Source organism: Myxine glutinosa, chromosome 5 (genome assembly GCF_964187855.1).
Source record: "Myxine glutinosa chromosome 5, kmMyxGlut1.1, whole genome shotgun sequence".
NCBI lineage: Eukaryota > Metazoa > Chordata > Myxini > Myxiniformes > Myxinidae > Myxine > Myxine glutinosa.
Window position 1 is genome coordinate 194,183,385 of NC_136265.1, and position 27,704 is coordinate 194,211,088.

Consider the following 27,704-nt stretch of genomic DNA (forward strand, 5'->3'; position numbering starts at 1 on the left):
GCACCCTACAAGGTCTTTATCTATAGCTCAATTAAGTACTTCTCTCCCTCATGAGCTGGTGTGCCAGCATCACATCTGTCTCTTTTGAATTCTGTGGCATCTAAACTTTCAATTTATTGAAGTACAAGATCTGTCGGTCTCACATCCCAGAGGTTGATGGTCTGGTTTTTTGGGGGCGGTTTTTTTTTACTACTTCTCTCTGCTTTCTCAGCCCTCACACCCATCCAAGCTCTTCTAGAATGCATGCATATTTCTAGTAACCCCCTCATGGTTAAACTCCCAAAATCCAGGCTGACTGCACACCTCAAGTGTTTGTTTTTTTTTGTTCCTTTTGTCTACCATTTGTGCAGCCATCTTCATGAGGGTTATCCAATGGCACTCTTCCCTCCAGGGCTTGAAGTAGGTGGTGCATTACCATCTCATGTTGTCCTTATTCCCTCCCCACAATATTTTCTATGCCCATTAACCATACCTAACCGAACCTTCTTATGTGTAGGTTCCTGTGTTTTCTCTCTCTCTCTCTCTCTCTCTCTCTCTCTCTCTCTCTCTCTCTCTCTCTCTCTCTCTCTCTCTCTCTCTCTGTCTCTCTGTCTCTCTGTCTCTCTGTCTCTCTGTCTCTCTGTCTCTCTCCTTGTTCATTCATTCTCTTGTGGCCCTACTTCCCAAATGCATGTTCATTGCCTTTTTACCCCATGTCACCTCACTCTTCCATTAACCTCAGTCTTGTATTAAAAATACAAAGTGAATGCTTTGATTACAGGAAGAGATCACCCAATAAATGCATGTATTTTTCATGCAGTTCATTGTAAATTAAAAGTTTTGGAATTGGTACACGAACACACCATCCTGTTTTGGATGCACAACTTCTTTCAGTTTAACCATTCTCTTTTTTTGTGCTATGGTCCAGGCCTGGGAAGATCTGGAGAGGGCAGAACATGAGCGAGAGCTGGCACTTCGGAATGAACTTATCCGGCAAGAAAAGTTGCAGCAGTTAGCACATCGCTTTGTCCGCAAGGCCGCCTTGCGTGAGACTTGGCTTTCAGAAAACCAGCGCCTCATTGCTCAGGTTTCCTCCGTATTTTTTTTTGACTTTTGCTATTTCAAAACTGTTCATCTATGTCCTTTCTTTCAACATCTAAAATTAATACTTGTTCATTGTGTCTACTTTGCCACTTCCAGCTATTTTGTATATCTTATCTTGGATTGAGTTTCGGTTGATGATTTGTGAAATAAAGCTCATAGTTAGATGGACCAGAGTAATCAAAACTAGTAATAAAGGATGTCATGAACAAACTTAGAATTCCAAGTGAGGAAGTATTATGTTGAATGTTTGGAAAAATCGTGACATTGGTCAGTGTTCACAAATGTATGAGGGATAAAAGGGGATCAAATAAAAAGGGAATGTTGATATAAATTGATGTATGAAATAAACAGGAAGTTGATTAAAGTATGCTAACAGCTGTGGGAATCAAGAAGCAGATGTTTTTACCCTTCTTTGAAGTTTTTTTTCTGAGCATGCCTTTCCCATCTCTATTTTGGCCAATGCAGTGTGCCCACAACAGGAACAGACGACTTTACACCCCTCTGCAGAAAAAAAAAAATGAAGAAAGGATCACGATCACATTGACATGCCATCCCTTTAGCCTTCGAGTCAAGAACATCATGCAGTGGAACTTAAAAAACAAACGATACCCAAACTGCATTGATTTACCATACCCACCTTCGGTTTATTTCAAGCGAGACAGAAATTTGTGAAATTCCCTGGTTAAAGGATTACTTACTGACCTCCCAATAGGAATGTTAAGTATTGATGGAGTTGCTGAATCAGCTTCTCTTTGATCAAGGCAACCACTTTGATTGCAGAACCCCAAATCAAATTGATTACTATCAATTATTTTTTCCCTTCAATTGACGCACGCGGATTCAGGGAACAGTACATCATGGGTTACAGCATGAGTTCCCCTTTTGCGTTTGCACAGAGGAGAAGAGATACCCGGTCCTTGGCAGCCTTGAATCCCGATGCTTTCTCCGAGAAAGTTCTCGAGATGAAAGTTCTCGTGGGCATCTTTTTCCATAAGAGGCCGGTTTCATCAGTGTTGAACACCTGCTCTGGGAGGTATCCCTTCTCTTTGATCAGCCTCACTAGTTGAGCAGGCTACGCTTTTGCCGCCTCGTGGTCCACGGAGGCACGCTCCCCTGAGAGCTTCACATTTTTGAGAAGGTACCACTCCTTGAAACAATGGATCCATCCCCTGCATGCAGTGAATGAAGTCACGCTGCTTGTACCATCATCGCTCGGCACATCACTTGTGCTGGCACTACCCGCACTTGGCAGATGATCGTAAATTCGTTTGGCCTTTTCGCGAATGAGAGGTCCACTCAAAGGCATACTTTTCTGCACGTTGTGCTCGATCCATATGCTGAGAGCCTTCTCCATCCTTTCCATGTGGACATCCCGGACATGGGTGACCACCTTCGTACTCTATACAGCGCTCTCTGAAATACTGTCACAAATCGCCTTCTCATTCTTCCGTATGTAGCGAACGGTGGATTCATTGACGCCGTAATGCCTGCCCACAGAGGCCGCGCGCACTCCTCTCGATAGCCGGTCGAGCAGCTCCACTTTCTGGCTAAGGCTCATGACTCTTGGTAGTCGACGCATCTCCGGCACTGCTTTTGCGCTAGGGAGCCATTATTGAACGTTGAGCAGAGCGAGTCAAAAACACAGGTCAAATCAACTGGACGAGAACAATGGTTGAAATCGAGGACAATCTGTATATGAAGGATTGAGAGCATTGTGGGTATTGAGCCTATCTGCTATTTTCATTACGTAGTAGATTTAATGAAGCATTTGCATTCTATAATTTGCAGGGTTGACATGTTTTCGTAGCTGATGGAACATCCACAGAAGCATTTTCATTGTGTAACATCTCTGATGATGCTTTACCGTAAATTGCAAACTGTAATCGATTTAATGAAGCGTTTGCATTCTATAATTCGCCGGGTTGACTTGTTTACACATCTGGTGGGATTTCCCGCGAAGCTCTCGATTATAATTCAGCGAAAATTCGTGGCGGCGAAAGCCATGAAAACGCATATCACACAACAGGTCATGCTCGCGGCTCATAGAAGATGGTTTTTTGCATACGTCCACCTGCTTTTTGCATGGCTGGTAAAAAAAATGGGTTTTTTTAATGTGTCCAGCTAGCGGCGCGTGAATTTTTTTTTTCGTGCACTTCAAAGACTGCAAATTCGCGGAGCATGGCCATGAATAAGAGAGGGGGGCGGGGGGGGGACCGCAGTTTCGTGGAACACAGCTTGGAAAGAAAAAACCCCACATAATTTGCGGGACATTTTTCTGTGAATAGAGAAACATGTCGCATTTTATCAACCGCAAATTCCGCGAATAGCGGAACCGCGAATAATGGAGTCCGACTGTATAGCACAATATCTCAAAATGTTGTGGACAGATTCAGACGAAACTTGGTGGACAGGTTGGGTGTGTGACAAGGACGAATTGATTCGATTTTGGTGATTATCCAGATCCAGATACGAATTTTGTTTTTATTTATAATTGATTCTTCACCATTGAGAGATAGAGCCAAAAACTAAAACAACAACAACAACAACAACACCAACAGGCATTTTAAGGACATTTTCCCTGCTAGAGTGGGGGTTAGCCTTGCGGGCCCCATGACAATCTTCTCCAGGCCAAAAACTATAAATAGCGTAATATTTCAAAAAGTTGTGGATGAGTTATGACAAACCTAGGTGAATGAGTTGGTGACAAGACGAGAACTAGGTCTCGGTGACAAGAACTAGCTGATTAGATTTTGGTTATGGTCCGGATCCAGATCTGGCCTATCAGTGGGACACAAAACTTACTGTTCAACCTGGCGGAGGAGATGTGTGCTCTACTGAGTACCATGGTAGTTTCACCTTATTTCGTTTTGTCCACTCTACATCTCCTTTTCCCGTTCTGTCTCTCTTCACTTTTTTTTCTCTCTCCTCTCCTCCTTTCCCTCTTCTTTCTCCTACTCCTCTTTTCTCACTTATTCCCTTTGTCCTCTCTCCTTTTTTTCTATTTTCCTTTTTTTTGTTATTTAACTTTATTTATTTATCATCTCTCCTCTTTCTCCCTCCTTTTTCGTTTCTTGGTTGTTTCCCTTGTATTCCCACCCCCCCCCTTAATTCTTCCAGTCCATGTCCCTTTGACTTTTAACTCCCGAATCCTGACCCTCTCTTTTATGAGGGGTCAAAATGAATTATTCCCACTCCACATGCACCCTGATCCCTGAAATACCTCTGATGCACACCTCTGACAATCCCTCCCACTCCATTTCAACCATCTTCCTCTTTTCCTCCAATGAAGAATTGATGCCGAAAACGTCACCCTCTTCTTGCTTCCCATGGCAGTTAACATACTTCGATCAATGTTCTGTTGTTTCTATCCAATGCAAAATATTATTTGCTCGCAGGGGTAACATGACTACTGGACCACCCTGTACAATCGAGCTATTTGATATCTCTTTTGTAATTCATTATCTTTCTTATGTTTTCATAGTTATTTACTTTATGAGTGAAATTAAAACCTATGGGACTTTTTTTTCCTAAAAAGGACAACTTTGGACATGACCTGGCAGCTGTGGAGGCAGCTGACAAAAAACATGAGGCGATTGAGACGGACATCGCAGCATACCGAGAGAGGGTTCAGGCAGTTGTGGCAGTAGCGAGGGAGCTGGAGTCGGAGCAATATCACGATGTGGCACAAGTGCTCGAGCAGCGTGACAACATGCAGCACCTGTGGGAAGTACTGCAGGAGCTTCTAGCAGCACGAAGGCAGCGCCTAGAACAGCACTTGGGCCTGCAAAGGGCCTTCCAAGAGATGCTCTACATAATGAGTTGGATGGATGAAATGAAAGTAGGTCTGGCTTGTTGAATGTTGTTGTTTTTTTCAAAGCTATTTGATTATTGTTGAGTTCTAGATTTTGGAATCTCAAAGTTAAGAAGTAAATAAAGAAATGTGAATGTACACATTAATCTTCAATTTGTGTTTTCATTTGATTGGGCAGGGCCGCCTCCAATCACAAGATTATGGCAAACACCTCCTGGATGTTGAAGACATGCTGCAGAAACATAGCTTGCTCGAAGCAGATATCACCATACAGGCCGAGCCTGTAAAAACTGTCTGTGCCACAGCAAGAAAATTTTCTGAAGATGGGGAAGGTTTGTGGTTTGATATATTAATGTGCCGAGCGTTTTATTCACCGTTCTGATATCTTTCTTTACTTTACTCGTTGCTACTCCCCACACCTCCCGCCCCCCACCCCCCATTTTTACATTTATTTTTGATAAAAGATTACTTGAGACCATATCCTACTCCCCTTTGCTTGAAAAAAATGTGTTACTGTGTCATGGTGTGTAGGTTACAGGCCATGTGAGCCAAGTGAGGTGCAGGAACATGTGACTCTGCTTGAAGATGAATATCGTGAGCTGGTAGACCTGGCGATTGCCAGACGGGCCCGGCTTGAAGATTCGCATCGCTTACACCAGTTCCTCTGGGACACTGCTGAGGTGGAGGTTTGGGCCAGGGAAGTCGAACCTTTACTGGCATCCGAGGACATCGGTCGTGATCTCACTGGTGCCCAACGCCTCCTCGCTCGGCACGAGGCCTTTGAGGTTTTTATGTTCCCTGATTTTCTTCCTTTTATTCCTCCTTTAATCTCATTCAATTGACACCTTGTGAAGTTTGAAAGAAGTCTTCAGGTTTCAAGAATCATGGAAGAGCAGGATAGTGGGGTCACAAAATGTGGCAAAGGAGAACAGTAGAACAAGAACACAATGCAGTGGGAGTAATTGTAAGTGAAAGGTGTGAAAAGGATCTCAGTGGGTATAATAAAGCTCAAAGGTAGAATAGAGGCTAGAAAGAAGAGATGGCTGTGTTTGAGGCCGGTCATTATCTGGAATGACCATCGTCAGTGCAAAAGAGAGTAATCCTTTGATTTTTGCTCTGTTGAAGGGTTACCATCCACAATGTCAGCTTGCTTGACATGTTGGTTAGCATACGATGATCAATGTTCTGTTGATTCCTTCCATTATTCTACCTGTCCATTGACACATAACGACACTAACCTTCACGATTAAGAATGATTTTCCATTCTATTTTCAAAAGTACATCATTTTAGGAACTAAAGGGATCCAAGGAAGAGCAGTAAAGCGTGGAGGAGATGTTGGAGATTAGCAAGTCGAGCAGAGTGTGTGGAGTCGTAAGGAGAAACATGGCTTGGGAGTGCAACATATTTGGTATGGCCTGAAGCGTCACAAAAGGGTTTTGCTGTAAATCCATTTATAGTGGTGAGGACCGCAACCAAGCCAGTCCTGACACAACTATCCATGGTATTAAACCTAATAGAGAGAGAGAGAGAGAGAGAGAGAGAGAGAGAGAGAGAGAGAGAGAGAGAGAGAGACACACACACACACAGAGAGAGAGACACACACAGAGAGACACACACACACAGAGAGAGAGAGAGATTGAGATAGATATGAGCATCATACACAGGATCATCACCGTTGGGAGGTTGGTACACCACTCTAAGGAATTGCTGTGGAGAGGGATACTGATTTGGAGAACTTCCATATGGATTAGCGAGTAGGGGAGAACAAGGGGGGCCAGGAACTATGGGAAAGAGAGCTTCTTACCTAGACTGAAACAATTTTTGAGACAGACTTTTCGTTTTTATGTACATAGACGCCACTTTTTTTCGACTGTCGTTTTCCTCAAAGAAAAGTACTCCCGGTCATTTTGTCGAGTTTCTACTGTTTACTGTGTGCTTCTAGTTCCACTTTGTTTTAAAACGTATGCCAATTTGTGAGTATTCGTCTGACTTTTTGTACCGGGTTATTTGAGACCTACTCGTTTTCCTCATTGTGTTCCTGACCGTTTTTAGCTCACCTGGAACGAAGTTCAGGGGAGCTTATGCGATGGCGCGTTGTCTGTCCGTCAATCCGTCAGTAACACTTGAAACTTCTTCTCCGAAACCGCAGATGGGATTGCGACCAAATTTGGCACAAATTATATTTGTTTTGTTGTGACTAAAGTTTGTTCACTGCATTAAAAAAAAATCCGGGTCTAAGGGGGTTTACTGGAATCAGAGTGGATCCAGGTTTGACCCCTCAAAGTAGATATTTGCTTTCTTCTGTGAAACCACACACACAATTTTGATGAAACTTGACCACAACATTCACCACCAGTGATGTGTAACAAAGTATGTTCACGGCATTTTAAAAAATCTGCCCCTTTTGGGGTCTATGGGGGAGGTTGCCCCGCCCCCCCAAAATAGGTATTTGCTTTTTTCTCAGAAACTACACACGCAATTTTAATGAAAATTCACCACAACCTTCATCACCCATGATGTACCAATGTTTGTTCAAGGCATTAGAAAAATTGGGGTCTTGGGAGGTATATGGGGTTGGGGGAGGAGGGGTTGCCCCCCCAAAATCGGTATTTTTTTATTTGTTTGTTTAAAGTCTTATGATTATGTTCGTATGATTCTACATGCTGCCCTGTCTTATAGCAACCATTGAAATTGGTTTAAAATACCCTTAGTCGGTGCAGAATACTGTTTATTCTACCACGTGAGCACCAGGGGTATTGCCCCTATGTTTATTTGTCCTTTCTCTGTACTACCTTCAGTCCCTTTATTTTCATCACTATCCCTTTACAGATAATCTGGTGGCTTTCCCACTTTTGAAAGAATGAACCTGCTCTGGCCATCCCTTTCTTCAGCACCAGCTCCACCAACTCTCAACCGTCTCTATTCCTCGTTCCCCAACCAAATTTATCAACGCATTCCTCTTCACTCAGCCACACTAATCCCACATGCGCGTTCAAGTGCCCCGTAATGCACAGCATCACCTCCAGCTCTACCATTCCCATCATCCTCTCCAGTGCATCCCAGAATTCCTGCTTCTCCACCCGAGTCCTTCCCGTCTCTGGCCCATATACCGACATAACACAGACCATTTGCCTCTGTATCACCACCCACGCCATAACTATCCGTCCCTCCCATCTTTATACTCTGACCACCTGCTTGTTGATCTCTTCTGATACTATTATTCCTACTCCACAACTCCTCCCATCCCCACCCACATGCAACATCTTGTATCCTCCTGCCAACCTCCTCGCCTTGTCTCCTTTCCATCTGGTCTCCGGCACACACACAACACTTCCAACCTACTTCTCTGCATCATCTCCACCACCTCGATCCCACTCCCCTCCATTGATCCCACATTCAAACTACCTCGCCGGAACCTTCCTTCTGAACTGCTGCCCGCCTGGCAGAGCCAGTACCATCTTGATTAGTTTGGGACACTGTTAGTACCATCTTGATTAGTTTGCATCTCCATCTAAACCTTCGGTAATGCTTCTCACCCCGCACAGACATGAATCCAATGCACATCCAACCATTACCCTCGACAATTAACAACTTTTTCTCAACAGACATCCAGAATTACTGGGCAGCGCATTGTATCATCCATATGACTTTACCCAAAACACAGATCAAGTCACTGCCAAGGCTAACGGCAAAATTAACAGCCTAAAAGCACAAATGAATACAACCTTCCAGAATCATCTTGGTTTAATGTATTATTTGTATTATCTGAAAAAATGAAAACTGCATCAATAATACATGGTGCCGTTTCAACAAATCTTGTATAAGCAGCTAACACCGTGTCCTGGGACTTATGATTCAACCTGTAGATACAAAAGCCACTCAACGAGTCGCTTCTGCAGTGATTTTAAGTTGTACATCAAACATTAAAATATTTGTTGTTTCAATGGAGCAAAATAGAAAATGATGTTTGCTCACTTCAATTTGTCTTTTCCTATCAATATTAACCTAAATCCTTAATACTCTCTCTTTCTATTTTTTTTTTTTTGTATACAAGATCGAGGCTCGTGTAAGAGCTAACATCAATCACAAAAAAAAAAAACGGGCACACAAAACATACAATAAAGGGAGCGGGAGACAAGATGGGGGGAGAGAGGGAAGCACACAAGTACAACAGCAGAGAACCGGGACAACGGGAGATCTGTGGGAGGGAGAGGGCTTGGGGGGAGGAGGCATGGGAAGGGGGGTGTGGGGGAGGTGAGAGTGGGAGAGGTATAAAATACATGGACGCTGCTAGAACTTCCAGGATTTCAATTAACAAGGGTAGAAGAGATCAAGGTTTTGGATGGGGAAAGATAAGAGATGGTGGTGAACAGCTGTTTTGAAAACCTGGAGGGAGGAGTGGGATTGAAGAGAGTGAGGGAGTTTGTTCCAGAGGTGGAAGTAAAGAGGAGTGAAGGTGAGCAGAGAGTCTTGATTTAGGCAGTTTAACCATAAGAGGGTTGCAGGCAGATCTTGTGCGACCTGTAGGAATATTTGGGGGACAGAGCACAGAGAGAGCTGGGGGAGAGCTAGGCCTGATAGGAGTCGGGAGAAGACAGAAAGACCACCAACCTGCCTGCGGTGAGTGAATAAAAGGCCCTCGGAGTTGGGTCTTTTGTTTAATGTACTTTGGTGTTTTTGTTGGAATCTGCCTTGTGCCAAATAATAAAGAAGAAAACTTCTTTAGTACTCAGTGACAACTTCTTGCATCATTCTCCTCTGTAGGACGAGATGAGTGGACGACACAACCGTCTTCATCAAGTTACGGCCGAAGGTCAGACGCTGGTGGATGATGGCCATTTTGGAGCACCGCAGATTGAAAAGCGGCTCGCTGACGTCGCACAATGCTGGACAGCTCTGGAGGAGCTAGCTGCGAGGCGCAAGCAGCTCCTTGAGAAGGCTGTGGATCTTTACACGGTGCAGGCCGACGCCGACGACCTGATTGGATGGCTTGCTGCAGTGAGCTGCCTCACCTCCAGCGAGGATCTCGGTCATGATGAGGCCTCTGCCAGGGCTCTGCATAAAAAGCATAAGGAGCTTCATGAGGAGGTGGAAAGCTGCCGGTAGGTGCTACGCATCCTGTCATTACTGTTTACACAGAACTTATTTAATTAAAAATAAATTAATGTCAGTTGATCAAGTTTGGGATCACCTTGACTGCACCTAATATTTTATCCACATATTCCTCAAGAAGAAGAAGAAGAAAAAGAACCACCTTTAGAGGCCATTTTCCCCGCAGGGCAGGGGTTGGCCTTTTTCGGGCACCGTGGTCCCCTTTTTTGAAGCGATGTTTTACAGCCAGATGCCCTTCCTGCCACCAACCCTGTTAGTCGCCTCTTGCGTCACACAGAGAATTACCAGTGAACAGGTACTCAATTTGCCGACCTCGGAAGGATGACACAGGCTGAGTCAACCCCCCCGCCAGTCAACCCCCCCGGCGGTCAGCGATCGACCGGGATTCGAACCCAGGATCCTAGGATCCCAAGCCGGCACCCTAACCGCTAAGCCAACACCAGGCTTCACATATTCCTCAAGGAAAAATTAAAATAAGGTAGTTGTTGTATTGTACTCACGTGATATCTCCAAGGATACCTAAACGCTGATCATTCAATATAATTTGGCCAAACTACATAACGACATGGCATTCGATGGGTTTATTGTCACGGAAAACAATGCTGAAAAGGCTGGCCAAGCATTGTGGCGACAGGAGAAGGGTAAAAGATGCTTGCGCTTTGAGGAGGGAATTGTAGTTGGGAAGGGAAGAGTATGGAAACATGCATGGGTGAAACTCTTCCGTATGTGTAGGCAAATCCATATCTTTGTAACAACCCATACGGATGTTTAAATATTTTCATCATCAGAAAAGCGATTATATGGGATTGAGGTGCTATTCCAATATGCTGATTCCTTTCTTAACACATTTCATCAGGATGGGGTGCAATGCTAACACATCATGACTACGATTGTGTGAATTACTCCCATGGTCTTTTTTATGAGGTATTTTTGTTGAAGTTACCCAGGTACAAAAACTTGCAAGCATGTTATAGTTAGGCAGCTTAGCAATTTTTGGGGGAACGACTTTACAAAAGTACCATTTTTATGTTAGTGGTTAATTGGACCATATGCAATAGAATTAGGACCGGAGGCAAGACATATACAGTGTTTGACTTTGCGCAAATACGACTCGCACAGCATAATATCGAGCAATACATTTATGCAAATAAATCATCAGCTATTGGAGTTAGACTAAAATCGTAAATACATAAATTGCTGGACAAATTACCTTGAACAACGTGTTGTCTGTTCTAAAGCTATATTGTCATTACATCCTTGTAGTTGCGTACATGTTAGACATATGAGAGGTGCGCGAGTCACAAGTATAACACATTTGTATGAACACTCGGTATTATATTACTAATTATTATTACACTAGGGCATGCCCGTACTATATATATATCTAAAATTATATCCCCCCCCCCCCCCCCCTCTATTTACATGAAATGGTTTGGTCCAAAGCGAACGGCCTGCGAGTACGGTGACAATCCCCCCCCTCTATTTACATGAAATGGTTTGGTCCAAAGCGAACGGCTTGCGGAGTTTGGTAAAGAAATCGCCATAGCTCGGTAACTACTTGTCCGATTAATATGAAACGTTGAAAAGGCACATCCTCGGGTCCCCAGCAATATACCTGGCAAGTTTCAAGTATATCGGACCCGTGGTTGTCGAGAAACAGTGGTCACAGACAAACACACAGACACACACACAGACACACAGACACACAGAGATTACTGGAATTATAGATAGACTAGGGCATGCCCGTACTATATCTATATCTAAAATTATATCCCCCCCTCTATTTACATGAAATGGTTTGGTCCATGAAATGTTTTGGTCCATTCGCAACGCCAAAGCGAACGGCGAACGCTTTACATGAAATGGTTTGGTGCATGAAATGTTTTGGTCCATTCGCAACGCCAAAGCGAACGGCGAACGGCTTGCGAGTACAGTGACAATCCCCCCGGGGTTTTTATTAGTTTTAAAACATAGTTTAACGCCAACATAGCGCCAACATAGTTTGCAAACGTGAAATAAATGAATACGCTCTCAAATGTGCCATCCGAGGCAGAGTGTGTCCGCCACGTTCGGCACACGCGATAGCTCGCTGCTCTCTGATTGGTTGAATCGTTTTTTGGACATAGCTCGGTAAGTAATTGTCCGATTAATATGAAACCTTGAAAAGGCACATCCTCGGGTCCCCAGCAATATACCTGGCAAGTTAAAAGTATATCGGACCCGTGGTTGTCGAGAAACAGCGGTCACAGACAAACAAACGTACAAACAAACACACAGAGATTACTGGAATTATAGATAGATGGAAGTGTCAGATTTGTTATGCAGGCATGCATACGTTTTACAAATAACACTGCACGTAATGGAATAAAAGTTAGCCTCCTTGTTGAAAATATATACATAATTGGTTTTTTGTCCAATAAAAAGGTGAAGAACACTGTATATTTCTTGCCTCCGGTCCTAAATCTATTGAATATGGTCTAATGGAACACCAAAATAAAAATGGCGCTTTTGTCAAGCCGTTCCCCATTTTCGATAAATATGCTGCTAAGCTGCCTGACTATTACCTTCAAGGTAATAGTCAGGTGCTTCAAGCACCTGGTAATAGTCAAATGCTTCAAGCTGGAGAAAGTCTGTCTCCGTCGGTAAATACGGAAATAGCGTCCATTGTTGGATTTTCCCATCACCATTCCCTCCTTTGAACTTCACGGAAAATACCGAAGTGCCGTCTGTTCATTGCATGAAGTAAAGATGCGAGTCTGCCGCACACGTACAAAACCTGATCATGTCTGTTGGTCGCGGTGAAGTTTGTGACCACATCGATACGAGAACGATAAATATTAACGAGGAACTTCGACTCATGATGAGGCCATTTGGCCCATTATGCCTGTGCTGCATCACCATTAAACAAGTCCGTCAGGCTCTCGACTCAGTTTCACTGGGGGGAGGAGTGGGGTTGAGGAAGGTGTGACAGGCACAAGGACTAGACTCGAGTGTTATAAGTGCAAATACAATCAATATCTTCAAACTCATTTGTTTATTACGACTTGCAACTTTCCCTTGTATACATGGCATAATGTGTGTTTACTGACCCCCGCAGGAGGGGGTAGTTAGAATTGTTAATTTTGCCGGTCTCTTTTTAGAGAATATTCCCTTTTTTCACCTTCCCCAAATTTTTTCCCTCCCCAAACTTTCACCTCCCCCAGACATCCAAGTTGTTTCTCACATGCTGAGTCTGCAATGGCCGGTCACCACACCAAATGTGTTCGTATAGAATAACAGTTTATTATAAGAAGGCACAGGACGACAAAAACGGAGAATCCTGGGACAAAAGATAAACGAACAAAACGGGCAGAGAAATAAACAAATGAAAAATCCCTCATGGGGCGACACATGGCAAAGCAGAACAAAGTAGAATGGCACTCAATGAATGAATGAATGAATGATCTTTTTTTTTTAAGGCCATTTTCCCCTCTAGAGCGGGGGTTAGCCTTGCGGGCCCCGTGACAATCATGGTTCCCTGTTTGAGGCAATGTCCCTTCCTGGTGCCAACCCTTAGTCGCCTCTTACGATGCGTAGGGATACGGTGTACCTATTCTAACCCGGGGTACACACCGGGATCATTCATCCCAGTAAGCCGGTACTCAATTTGCCGACCTCGGAAGGATGACAGGCCGAGTCAACCCCCCTGGCGATAATTCAGCGATCGACCGGGATTCGAACCCAGGATCCTAGGATCCCAAGCCGGCACCCTAACCGCTAAGCCAACACCAGCACTCAATAGAGAATCCTTTTGACCTCACAAATAATTGGTCGTTGAATTGAGTCACCTGATATGCAAATCGTCGTTGAATTTTTAAGTTAATCGGATGAAAATTGGCAATTTTAGAAATTTGTCTTATGTTGACCTTTTGGCCTATGTTACATCAAAAATAGATGGTGATTGAATTCAATTCGTTGATTTGCAAATCCTATTCAAATTTCAAGTCAATCAGATGAAAACTTAGGCTTTTAGCAATTTGAAAAGGTTGTTGACCTTTGGCCTATGTTGACCTTTTGGCCAATACTGATCTCAAAAATAGTTGGTGGTTGAAATCAGTTAACTGATATGAAAATCCTATTAAAATTTCAAATCAATTGGATGCAAATTGAGGATTTTAGAAATTTGAGGAAAAGTGGTCCTTTGGCCTATGTTGACCTTTTGACCTCAAAAATAAATAGAATTCTGTCGGACCACCAAAAGTTTTGTGAAGATCGGTTTAAAATTGTGACCTGTAGGCAAGTACAAGTAATCGGACAGACAAACTCACAAACACACAAACCAGAGTGATCAACAAACTTGTCAAAATGAAGTAATGAAGTACACTGGCGATCCAATATAACGAAAATCAACGTAATACAGGAAATATAATCAAATCCAAATGGCCACGAGCGCTCAACAGGGGGTGCCAGGCAAGACATTATGGCATTTAACTAAGTATCTGCCAAGTATCGAAATGGGCAGACAACATAATGGGATAGTGAATGCCCAGGTTTACACTTGAGTGAGGGGGATTCCGGGAAACCCCTCCATTGAATGAGGCGTTAGTTTAAAGGGGTAGTGAATGCTCTGGTTTTACACCACGAGCGAGAGTGATTCTGGTAAACCGCTCTAGTACATGACATGCGAGTTTAAAGGGGTAGTGAATGCTCTGGTTTTGCACCACAAGCGAGAGTGATTCTGGTAAACCGCTCTAGTACATGACATGCGAGTTTAAAGGGGTAGTGAATCCTCTGGTTTTACACCACAAGCGAGAGTGATTCTGGTAAACCGCTCCAGGACATGACATGCGAGTTTAAAGGGGTAGTGAATGCTCTGGTTTTGCACCACAAGCGAGAGTGATTCTGGTAAACCGCTCTAGTACATGACATGCGAGTTTAAAGGGGTAGTGAATCCTCTGGTTTTACACCACAAGCGAGAGTGATTCTGGTAAACCGCTCTAGTACATGACATGCGAGTTTAAAGGGGTAGTGAATCCTCTGGTTTTGCACCACAAGCGAGAGTGATTCTGGTAAACCGCTCTAGTACATGACATGCGAGTTTAAAGGGGTAGTGAATGCTCTGGTTTTGCACCACAAGCGAGAGTGATTCTGGTAAACCACTCTAGTACATGACATGCGAGTTTAAAGGGGTAGTGAATCCTCTGGTTTTGCACCACAAGCGAGAGTGATTCTGGTAACCCGCTCCAGGACATGACATGCGAGTTTAAAGGGGTAGTGAATCCTCTGGTTTTGCACCACAAGCGAGAGCGATTCTGGTAAACCGCTCTAGTACATGACATGTGAGTTTAAAGGGGTAGTGAATCCTCTGGTTTTACACCACAAGCGAGAGTGATTCTGGTAAACCGCTCTAGTACATGACATGCGAGTTTAAAGGGGTAGTGAATGCTCTGGTTTTGCACCACAAGCGAGAGTGATTCTGGTAAACCACTCTAGTACATGACATGCGAGTTTAAAGGGGTAGTGAATGCTCTGGTTTTGCACCACAAGCGAGAGTGATTCTGGTAAACCGCTCTAGTACATGACATGCGAGTTTAAAGGGGTAGTGAATGCTCTGGTTTTGCACCACAAGCGAGAGTGATTCCGGTAAACCGGTCTAGTACATGACATGCGAGTTTAAAGGGGTAGTGAATCCTCTGGTTTTGCACCACAAGCGAGAGTGATTCTGGTAAACCGCTCTAGTACATGACATGCGAGTTTAAAGGGGTAGTGAATGCTCTGGTTTTGCACCACAAGCGAGAGTGATTCTGGTAAACCGCTCTAGTACATGACATGCGAGTTTAAAGGGGCAGTGAATGCTCTGGTTTTGCACCACGAGCGAGAGTGATTCTGGTAAACCGGTCTAGTACATGACATGCGAGTTTAAAGGGGTAGTGAATCTTCTGGTTTTGCACAATGAGCGAGAGTGATTCCAGTAAACCGGTCTAGTACATGACACCTGAGTTTAAAGGGGTAGTGAATACTCTGGTTTTGCACCACGAGCGAGAGTGATTCCAGTAAACCGCTCTTGTATATGACACGTGAGTTTAAAGGGGTAGTGAATCTTCTGGTTTTGCACCATGAGCGAGAGTGATTCCAGTAAACCGCTCTAGTACATGACATGCGAGTTAAAGGGGTAGTGAATGCTCTGGTTTTGCACCACAAGCGAGAGTGATTCCAGTAAACCGCTCTAGTACATGACATGCGAGTTAAAGGGGTAGTGAATGCTCTGGTTTTGCACCACAAGCGAGAGCGATTCTGGTAAACCGCTCTAGTACATGACATGCGAGTTTAAAGGGGTAGTGAATGCTCTGGTTTTGCACCACAAGCGAGAGTGATTCTGGTAAACCGCTCTAGTACATGACATGCGAGTTTAAAGGGGTAGTGAATGCTCTGGTTTTGCACCACAAGCGAGAGTGATTCTGGTAAACCGCTCTAGTACATGACATGCGAGTTTAAAGGGGTAGTGAATGCTCTGATTTTGCACCACAAGCGAGAGTGATTCTGGTAAACCGCTCTAGTACATGACATGCGAGTTTAAAGGGGTCGTGAATGCTCTGGTTTTGCACCACGAGCGAGGGTGATTCTGGTAAACCGCTCCAGTACATGACACCTGAGTTTAAAGGGGTCGTGAATGCTCTGGTTTTGCACCACCAGCGAGGGTGATTCTGGTAAACCACTGCAGTACATGACACCTGAGTTTAAAGGGGTCGTGAATGCTCTGGTTTTGCACCACGAGCGAGGGTGATTCTGGTAAACCGCTCCAGTACATGACACCTGAGTTTAAAGGGGTAGTGAATCCTCTGATTTTGCACCACAAGCGAGAGTGATTCTGGTAAACCGCTCTAGTACATGACATGCGAGTTTAAAGGGGTAGTGAATGCTCTGGTTTTGCACCACAAGCGAGAGTGATTCTGGTAAACCGCTCTAGTACATGACATGCGAGTTTAAAGGGGGGTAGTGAATGCTCTGGTTTTGCACCACGAGCGAGGGTGATTCTGGTAAACCGCTCCAGTACATGACACCTGAGTTTAAAGGGGTCGTGAATGCTCTGGTTTTGCACCACCAGCGAGGGTGATTCCGGTAAACCGCTCCAGTACATGACACCTGAGTTTAAAGGGGTAGTGAATGCTCTGGTTTTGCACCACCAGCGAGGGTGATTCTGGTAAACCACTGCAGTACATGACATGTGACATACTCCCCCCTTAGAACACTTGTATTAAAATTCCTGGGCAGGTATTTAGTATTCATTTATTTTACGAGAACACAGTGCTGTGCTAACTGGCTGAATATAATCTTCCCAGCAATTAATGTTCAGGTGAAATAAATTATTTTCCAAATATGTCAAACAGGCTGAGTCAACCCACCTAATGTTAATTCAACGACATGGCATGGGCTCAAACTCAGGACCCTAAGATCTCAGGCCAGCCACCTTAACCGTTAAGCCAGGCTTACCCCCCGAGTAAGGAGTACTTTTGCTCAGTACTTTCCTTTTTCAAAAGTTTTGCAGTTTCACCCATGAACACCGTTTATGGGGTTCGAATAGGTTAACAATCGCAAGATGCTGTTGGGGTTTTGGAGAGGATTATGGTTTCATGCCGTTTAACAATAAGTGCCATCAGAAAGTATTTGCATCCCTTGACTTCTTCACATTTTGTTGTTACAGCCTGAATTTAAAATGGAGTAAAATTAATTTTTTTTGTCACCGATCTACACAAAATACCCCATAATGACAAAGTGAAAATTAGAAATTCTTTCAAATATTTTTGGAAATGAAATACAGAAATATCTAATTTACAAAAGTATTCAGCCCCCTGAGTCAATACTTCATATAAGCGCCTTTGACAGTGATTACAGCTTTCAATCTTCTTGGGTATGTCTGTATCACCTTTGCACATCTGGATTTGGGGAGTTTCTCCCATTCTTCCTTGCAGATTTTCTCAAGCTTTGTCAAGTTGGATGGGGAGCTTCGGTGAACAGCATTCGTCAAGTCTTTCCACAGATTCTCAATGGGATTCAAATCTGGGCTTTGGCTGAGCCACTCAAGGACTTTCACGTTCTTGTTCTGAAACCATTCCAGTGTTGCTTTGGCTGTATGTTTGTTTGTGGTCATTGTCTTGCTGAATCATACATCATTGCTGCAGTCTAAGATCTTTTGCACTCTTCAGCAAGTTTTCCTCAAGGATTTGCCTGTATCTGGCTCCATTCATTATTCCCTCTATCCTTACAAGTCCCCTTGTCCCTGCCGCTGAAAAGCATCCCCATAGCATGATGCTGCCACCACCATGCTTCATGGTGGGGATGATGTTGGATGGGTGATGAGCTGTGCTCGGTTTCCACCAGACGTAGCGCTTTGTATTCAGGCCAAGGAGTTCAATTTTGGTCTCAACAGACCACAGAATCTTTAGACTCATGCTCTCAGTCTTTCATGTGCCTTTTGCAAACTCCAAGTGTGCTGTCATGGGACTTTTCTCAGGAGTGGCTTCCATCTGGCCATTCTCCCATTAATCCTAGATTTGTGAAGTTCTGCAGAGACTGTTGTCCTTCCAGCAGGTTCTCCCATCTCAGCCAAATAACTCAGTAGTTCTGACAGAGTGGTCATTGGGTTCTTGGTCATCTCCCTGACCAAGGTCATTCTTGCCCGGTTGCTCAGTTTAGTCAGACGGCCTGCTTTAGGAAGAGTCTGGGTAGTTCCATATTCTTTCTTTTTTCTCTTTATTCCTAATGATGGAGCTCACTGTGCTCTTAGGAACTTTCAGCACTCTTTAAATTGTTTTATACCTTTCCTCAGATCTATGCCTCCTCAGAATTGTATCTCAGAGTTCTAGGTACAGTTCCTTGGACCTCATGGTATTGTTTCTGCTCTGATATGTACCGTCAGCTGTGGGTCCTTATATAGAAAGTTGTATTTCTTTCTAAATAATGTCCAATCAATTGAATAGGCCGCAGGTCGACTCCAATCAAGTAAACTGTATGCACCTGAGCTCAATTTGGAGTGACATAGCTAAGTGGTTGAATACTTATCGACTCGAGACATTTCAGCTTTACATTTTTTTTACAAATTAGTTTGTAAAATGTTTTTTTTTAAAGTTCTTCTTTGACATTATGGAGTATTATGTGTAGTTCAGTGCCAAAAAATCTCAATTTAATCCATTTTAAATTTTGACAAAAAAAAAGTTATAAAATGTTCTTCTTTGACATTATTGGGTATTACTAGGGCATGCCCGTACTATATATATATCTAAAATTATATCCCCCCCCCCTCTATTTACATGAAATGGTTTGGTCCATTCGCAAAGCCAAAGCGAACGGCTTGCGAGTACGGTAGAACCCCCCCCCCCTCTATTTACATGAAATGGTTTGGTCCATTCGCAAAGCCAAAGCGAACGGCGAACGGCTAAATCGCCATAGCTCGGTAGCTCGCTGCTCTCTGATTGGTCGAATCGTTTTTTGGACATAGCTCGGTAACTACTTGTCCGATTAATTTCAAACCTTGAAAAGGCACATCCTCGGGTCCCCAGCAATATACCTGGCAAGTTTCAAGTATATCGGACCGGTAGTTGTCGAGAAACAGCGGTCGCATACACACAGAGATTAGTGGAATTATAGATAGATGTGTAGTTCAGTGCCAAAAAATCTCAATTTAATCCATTTAAAATTCGGGCTGTAACAACAAAATGTGAAAAAGTCAAGGGATGCAAATACTTTCTGAAGGTGCACTGTATGTTGTAGCGAGCACTTACCTTTGAGCTGTCTAGCCTGGGTTCTATTCCTGGCTGACTATGAAGTGTGGGATTTGTGCTTCACAGGTGGGACGTTGCACTACCTAAGTGGCCCATCCCTCGGATAGACGTAAAGCTGTGCACCAATCTGCTGGCATTAGTTGATCGATGTCAGTACTTAAAGATCCCACGATGTCTTTCCTGAAGAGTAGGCGAGTTATCGCCGGCACCCTGGCCAAATTACAAATTCCGGCTCTGACTCCCATTGGGAATGCAAAGGAAAACCACCTCGTTTAACATTTGCCAAAAGACTGCTGTTTTGGCCAACCTGCCTCTGGGCAGAGCACCACAGCCTGGGTGCTTGGTGAAAGTCTGGGTGAATGTGGTTTATAGGTGTTGTACAGTACTATGTTCAGTGGGCATTGCATGCTTAGTAAGTAATTGTTTGTAAAGCATATGTTGACTGAAGTTTATTGATTTTGTTCCTTTTCTAGGTGGGGGAGGAGAGGGTTAACTAGCAGTTTATAAAACATGTTGGCTACAGTTTACTGATTTTTTTTTTTGGGGGGGGGGGGGGGAAGAGGGGAGTGGAGTTGCAGTCCATTTCATTCATTTATCAATAACTGACTGTCACCCTCTCTGAAATCTGCACATAACCATGGTGTATGAAGTTATTGTTTTACAATGGTAAACTCTCTTCCCATTCGATTATCCGCATTGAAAAGTGAGTGCATTTGGGAAAATGAATAAATGATGTGCTGATCGATCCCTCAAAGTGCTGCTGATTTGGTGACGCCGTAGTGGCAGGAAAAGGCCTAATCAGCTTGTCTTTCCAATGGCTAGACGAGCAATGTGTGCAGGCTGCTGCTCTAACCCTTCAGCAGATCTAACATTGGTCTTGGCCCAACCTAGGCCTGCACTCTCCACCATGAATGAGCAGCTGCAGGCTGTACCACCGAAGATACTTGAAGAGACGGGTGTGGCACAGCATGTGCAGGACCTGGATGTCCAATTCAACAATGTGGCAGGACATGCTGCAGCACGACGTAAGCGCCTGGATGACACATTGGCACTTTACACCATGTTCAGCGAAGCCGAGGCTTGTGAACTTTGGATTGATGAGAAGGGAAAGTGGCTTCACAGCTTGCAGATCCCTGACACTTTGGAGGATTTGGAGGTCATGCAGCACAGGTATCGTTCATTCTCTCTCCGTATCTTCTCATTTGTAGAGTTTACGTTCTAAACTGCAGTTTCTCCCCTTATTTCAGGTTATCAAATGCATTGTGCAATGCTGCTCTACATTCACTACTTCTGATCGCACAATTTTCTTAATTTCTTCCCTTTGATTTAATCATAACTTAAAGTGTGGTGGTATTGTCCAAAATACCATAAAGATTGTGCACTTTTTGATTACAGCATAAAAATTTGGCAGATATGTGGACTAATATGTAAAGATCATTTTCAGATATTGGGTCATTTGGATTTAGTGTCGGCTGCCATCTTTAAATTCAAAATGGCTGCCATAAAAAAGAGGCCCAATATCTGAAAATGATGATCATATATTAGTCCATATATTATCTGAGTTTGATGCTTTAATCATAAAATGCACAATAGGTTTGTTTTTCCGTTCAGCTAATAAGAGTTGTACTGTAACTAACTTAACAACTGGAGGCTTGGCATGTGAGCCAGTTCTTCCATTGTTTTTTGTTATTTAGTATGACTAGTACACCCGCTCACTACGGGCGTGGCGGGAAGCGTCATTCCTCTTTGAGGTATATAGATTACAGTCGATCTATGGTCGGGTCTCAAGAACATTGGGTGTGTGATCATTTACCAAGGTTCTTGTGGAGAGATCGCCAAGTGGTTTAAGCATTCGAGCAAGCACTCCATTCAAAACCGTTAAGGAACGGCTGGCTTGGCAAGTGCAAGCTAGCTGCTTGGTAAAGGAGCACAACCCGGGCTTCCTCCCTTTCAGTTTTGTGTTAAACAGCAGGAGCGAGTTTCAAAAGTTTGCTTCGAAAAACGCCACGGTAGCCGCAGGAAGGGCCATGTTATTAACCCAACCCTTGTGGGGTATATAGAGTACAGTCGATCTTCGCTCAGTTCTGCAAGTAAAACTAACCTCACGGATGTCGGGATTCCTCTAAATTTCTTTCTTTAGTGTTATAAACAGCATTAGCGACTGTTTAAAAAGTTAATCATACGTGTTTGTGGTTTATAGCCGGCGAAGCCGGTGTTGTCAATGAACGCGTACGTATTATGTTGAAAAAACAGATTATGCTGGATCCCTTGGCTTGAGAATTTCGAAGCTTTGACGCACCAAATCGCTCAATGGAGGCCGCCATCTTGCGGATGCGGAAGTATGCATAACAAATTTGAAAAAGTTCCATAGGAGTTTGTTTCACCCGTCTTTGTTTGATTCACAATCTTATGCACCTCTAATTTGTAATAAAATACTTTAAGACCAACCTCGGCCCGCACGGGCCTGGTTATCTTAAACGAAAATCGTCACCAAACACCGGAACCAATGAGATTCGAGCATTTGAAAAAATATTTCAAAAACCAAATCACTCAATGGAGGCCGCCATCTTCCAGATGCGGAAGTATGCATAACAAAATTGCGAAAAAGTTCAATAGGAGTTTGTTTCACCCGTCTTTGTTTGATTCACAATCCTATGCACCTCTAATTTGTAATTAAAATACTTTAAGACCAACCTCGTTATCTTCAACGAAAATCGTCACCAAACACTGGAACCAATGAGATTCGAGCATTTGAAAAAATACTTCAAAAAAGCTTATTACGCGTTTCAGAGGCTGAAAACGGCATCAAATATTCTAAAATTGACGAAGAATTATTTTTTTTAAATCTCGCGGCCGTAGGGGATAGTTTTTCACGGCCGGAAATATCCGAAGTTGAGACAGAATTCACCGAATTAATCAAGAAGTAAATTTTATCAATTTCAATCTCATCCAGAATGCAAATGATGTCATTTTAGGTCTGAATTTGCGAAATTTTGTGAGCTGACCAATCAGCGATCAGCTTAGGTCAGCCAATCAGCGCCATCGACACGGTTTGATTAACGACAGTCACACATTGCCGTTGAAACGGCGCTATCGTCTGATTTGTCGGCACTGATCTTACTGCAAGCTAACTTCTTCTGGTGGAGGAAGCCGCAGTGCCCAGAGAGAACCAGTCCTGACAGTGACTGAAGGTAGAAGACTACACACATACTGTGAAAACGTATATTAAGCCCAGTTAAAATTTCTTAAAATAGGTCCTAAGCTAGCACATCGTATAGTTACTTCCTTAAGCTTCTTGTGACATTTATTGTATGTAGGTATTGGGGAGGACTGTCTGCTCTTCTCTTTTACCAAGTCTTACCAGATACGGTACCTACTACACCTACCTACTACCAACTACCTAACCCACTGATGCCATCGTGATGGGTAAAATAGTGGCAAGAGGCTTTGGCTTCGCCGGCTCATTGCGGCTTTGTAGTCGGGTACTAGTAATATTTTTACTTCTGGTGCGAGGCCGTTGGGCCGTTGCCCCCATGAAAACGCCATGATAAGCTATTTATAAACATTGTCTCGATGTTTGTTCAAGGAGGAAAAACCTCTTGGGGAGGTGGGATATTATTGGTATTAATATTGCTTTGTAATAACATTAATATCATGCTATTATCGTTAGTTTTGTTGTTTTAAGCGGCCTTGGAAAAACGCCACGATAAGGCTAACTTAACATGGATATACACCTCAACATGCAACTCCATTGACGGCAATGGTGGGGAAAACCCGCTCTGGGGAGAAAACCCCCTTGGGGAGGGGGGCAATTGAATGCGCTACAACTTTCATTGTGTAACCCTTAGTCATCCTGCCGAGTTTGGTTGAGATTGGATAAGTAACGACGGAATGTATCGCGGTCAAAAAATCATCAGACAGACATACAGACAGACGCCAAATTGCGTATTTTAGTATGATTGTGAGTAACGTGCATCGAATCTTATTTCTCAATTAAGTAACAAGCAATATAAAAAATAAAAAATTCCTTTATAGCTCGTTTCATGTCATACCAAATCTAAATGCACTTTACAAGAAAGGTTTTATGCACAATACTCTAATATATTTAAATGTACAATTTAAATATAAGTTACTTACACAGAATTATAACAGCCCATAGCTAGACAATACAAGAAATAGATGCACGCCAAATGACTTCTATTAAAAAAACCAAAAAAAAAACCTCATCTTTCACAAAGCATTCAGGGCCAGCATGATAATTCTTCGGGAGTGTGTTTACAATTCATTTGGATAATCTGGGTTCCATCACCAAACGGTGTCAGACTTAACTAAACACTGCCATTCTGATTTAAAACTCTAGTCGGCGATGCTGCTTCACAGAGTATGTATCTCTTCTTGTGGAAACATAACGCTTGCTGTCCTGTCTGCATTAGTATGGTGAATGTTGAAAAAATCCCTCTCTCCTTTGGGAGAAATTGCCCAAGGTTTACAGAAAATTTACAATTTACAGTTTTCAGTACGATCTACATTAAGTGGGGTTGCTGGTATATGGGTGCATTATGGGACATGCAGTATGTGCAAAATACATTCCACCTACGTGTTTATTACCCCCGCCAGAGAGTAATGCATTCGATCGTGTCCGTGTGTGTGTGTGTGTGCGTGTGCGTGTGCGTGTGCGTGTTCATGTGTTTGTGAACAAGATATCTGGAAAAGTTCTGAACGGATTTGGATGAAAGTTGGTGGAATGATTGCACTTGCGATAAGGAAGAATTGATTAGTTTTTGGTGAAGCTCAGGAAATTATTCCGGATCCAGGAAGTTTTTTTGGGAATTTTTTTTTCTGTTTTCCTTTAAAAACCATTTTCTATGCAATAATTGGACCGATTGAGAGCAAATTTTTACCGTAGGAGGGACTCGGTCTGCAGAATATTTTAATGGTAATTATTATGTCACAGGTCACGTGGTTCGGCCGCCATATTGTTTTGAGTGAAAAACACTAAAATCCAATTTTCTCCAAAACGCCTGAACAGATCGAGGCCAAACTTTGCAGGCAGAATCACATACCCATGACGAACAAAAAAGTCAGCGAGCATGACGTCATGCATCACATGGTTTCAGAGTTATGACGTTTTTAACCACAAACATTTTAAACCAAGCCCCTCCCTCATTTGTGATCCAATCGAGGGGAATCTTCACAAATCTGTTCAGCATATCGGTCTACTAAAATGCCCTTTTGGAATTTGCGATAGGTCACGTGGTTTGGCAGATATCGTTAATTAAACACAAATAATAAAAACATTTATATCTCTTGAACCACTTCATTGATCGACGTGAAACTTCATACTGTAGTAGAAGTCATGAAGAGTAACAAGTGTGCAAAATTTGAAGATGATTCGATGTACGGTCTGGAAGCTCGAAGTTGTTATTGCGTGAAGAAGAAGTCTTCGACTGTGGACGATTAATTATTTATCACATGTACAGACTTGCAGACATCGTTTGACACAATGTCCCGGGTTAATTTGAACCTCAAATAAAATTATAATTCCAGATTTGTCAATGGCTGAGGTACATTAACAAACGAATAAAACAGATTTGGCAAAATTCGAACTTTAAAAAAAAAGATCGCATATTCACCCAGGGTTGTGAGAGGCTGAAGAAGAAGAAACCTCGCATGGACTTCCCAGACCAAAAAATAATTCTGGCTCTGCGATTTTCAGGTTTATTTATCTACGTATATATCTACATATCTGGGCAGTGTCTGTTGTCACTGAACTACTCCCTGAAACTTTTGTTTCCATGGTTGTGAAGTGTTTTTAATAACATGGTGGTGGTTTTGAATCACGTGGTGGTGAGGTATTTTGAATTATGTGGTGGTGACGTGTAAAATGACGTGGTGGTGGTGAGGTGTTTTTAAATCACGTGGCTGTGAGGTGTTTTTAATTTCATGGCTGTGAGGTGTTTCTAATTTCGTGTTTCGTGGCTGTGGTGTTTTTAATCTTCCATATATATATATATATATATATATACACACATATATATATATATACATATATATATATATCTGTGCAGTGTCTGTCTTGTGTTGTCTTGTCTTGTGTTGTCACTGAACTACTCCCTCAAACTTTTGTGAAATCGTACTCTTCCAACTTGACCCACGGCGGGAGTGTGCGCTCTACTGAGTGGCGTTCTAGTTACAAAATAGTTTCCATTGATTTTTTTTTTCAGATGGGACAACTCTCAGGGTTCAGTTGACCTTGTGCAGTCATTTTGCGTAAATTCAGCTGATTGATCTGACAGGGTGGCCCGAATTTCGTTCTCACAATGATAGACCTTATGCAACCGAGCAGTGACATTTGTAAGTTCCAAGCTTGCGGTTGTGTTGGTTAGGAATAATCTGGCAGATAATTGTCATGCCATTATCACTTTTGATGAAATATCCTACACGGAAGTAATTCCACACATACCTTGCTTTGCAAACGAGACACAACAACAACAACAACAACAACAGGCATTTTAAGGCCATTTTCCCTGCTAGCGCGGGGGTCAGCCTTGCGGTCCCCATGACGATCTTCTCCATTTTGCCCTATTTTCTGCATCTCCCCTTGTTAACCCCCTTGCCCGCATTTCTTCTTCGACCATCTTTAGCCAAGTCTTTCTCGGTTTTCCCCGTCCTCTACTTCCTTCTACATTCATTTCCATCACTCTTCTCAACCAGTCACTTTCATCCTTCCTCAACACATGACCAAACCAACTCAAACTGTTTCTCTTCACAGCATCCATCACAGGCTCTATTCCCATCATCTTTCGCAATTCATCATTTGTCTTCCTCTCTCTCAACAATACTCCACACATCCACCGAACCATTCGCATTTCCACCCTTTCCAGCCTTCGTTGCTGCTCTACGTTCATTACCCATGTCTCGCTCCCATAAATCATAACACTTCTCACACATGCAGCATACACCTTTCCCTTCAGCTTCAATGACACTCCCCTCCTCGTCAGCACGCCACTCAGTTCCCGAAACTTCTTCCATGCACATCTCACTCCAGCAACCGTTGCCGAGTCTGATCCACTTTCTCCATTCAGCATGTCTCCGAGGTAACAAAATGTTTTCACACCTTCCAGCTTCACGCCGTCTCCAAGATCCAACTCAACATTTCCTCCATCTGCAGGTGTGCTCTGTGCACACCATACACTTGAATGTAGCTGCCACACTGGTTAATGACCCTCTGAAACCACTACATTTTTGATGACCCCACTCAGCGCACATTGTACATTGAATGGAATTCACTCCGACACCCTTCCTGCACACAGCACATGGCCACTTCCCAGTTCTTTCCACCTCACCACATGCTTTACCCACTTGCCATCACCTTCGTTTTTCCGATATTCACCTTCAGACCTTTTGTCTCTATACATTCCTTCCACTTGTTCATCTTCTCCTTCAGTCCATCCATACTTTCTGCAATCAACACCAGATCATCTGCATACAACAACTCCCACGGTAAGCCCTCCTTTACGTTCCGAGCCAGCACCTCCATCACAGCTACAAATAGTAGCGGACTTAGTACCGACCCCTGATGCACTCCCACCTTCACCTCAAACTCACCACTGTTCTCGTCCTTCGTCCTTACAGCTGTGCGCGCTCTTTTGTACATTGCCATCACTACCCTGAGCAACCATTCCTCCACTCCTAACTTCCTCAATGCCCATGTCACTACTTCACGTGGATCTCTATCGAATGCTTTCTCGAGATCAACAAACCAAAGAATCAACTTCTTCCTCTTCTCCATGTACTTCTCCTGCAACTGCCTCACAATAAAAAGCGCGTCTGTCGTTCCTCTTCCTGGCATAAATCCAAACTGCATTTCGTCAATCTTCACTTTCTTCCTTATCCTCCTCTCCAACACCCTTTCCAATACCTTCATTCCATGCTCCAA

The 27,704-nt window shown here is 43.3% G+C and overlaps 1 protein-coding gene across 3 annotated transcripts in view; it reads left to right on the forward strand.

Moving 5' to 3' along the window:
• LOC137428285 (spectrin beta chain, non-erythrocytic 1-like) overlaps positions 1 to 27,704 on the forward strand; it is a 261,054-nt gene that overhangs the window by 167,500 nt on the left and 65,850 nt on the right. For all 3 annotated transcript variants that reach the window (XM_078779311.1, XM_078779310.1, XM_078779312.1), the window contains 6 exons: positions 908 to 1,066; positions 4,619 to 4,921; positions 5,073 to 5,226; positions 5,426 to 5,679; positions 9,660 to 9,997; positions 20,657 to 20,935. In XM_078779311.1, the coding sequence (XP_078635437.1) occupies positions 908 to 1,066; positions 4,619 to 4,921; positions 5,073 to 5,226; positions 5,426 to 5,679; positions 9,660 to 9,997; positions 20,657 to 20,935 (1,487 nt within the window). The remainder of the gene's footprint in view (positions 1 to 907; positions 1,067 to 4,618; positions 4,922 to 5,072; positions 5,227 to 5,425; positions 5,680 to 9,659; positions 9,998 to 20,656; positions 20,936 to 27,704) is intronic.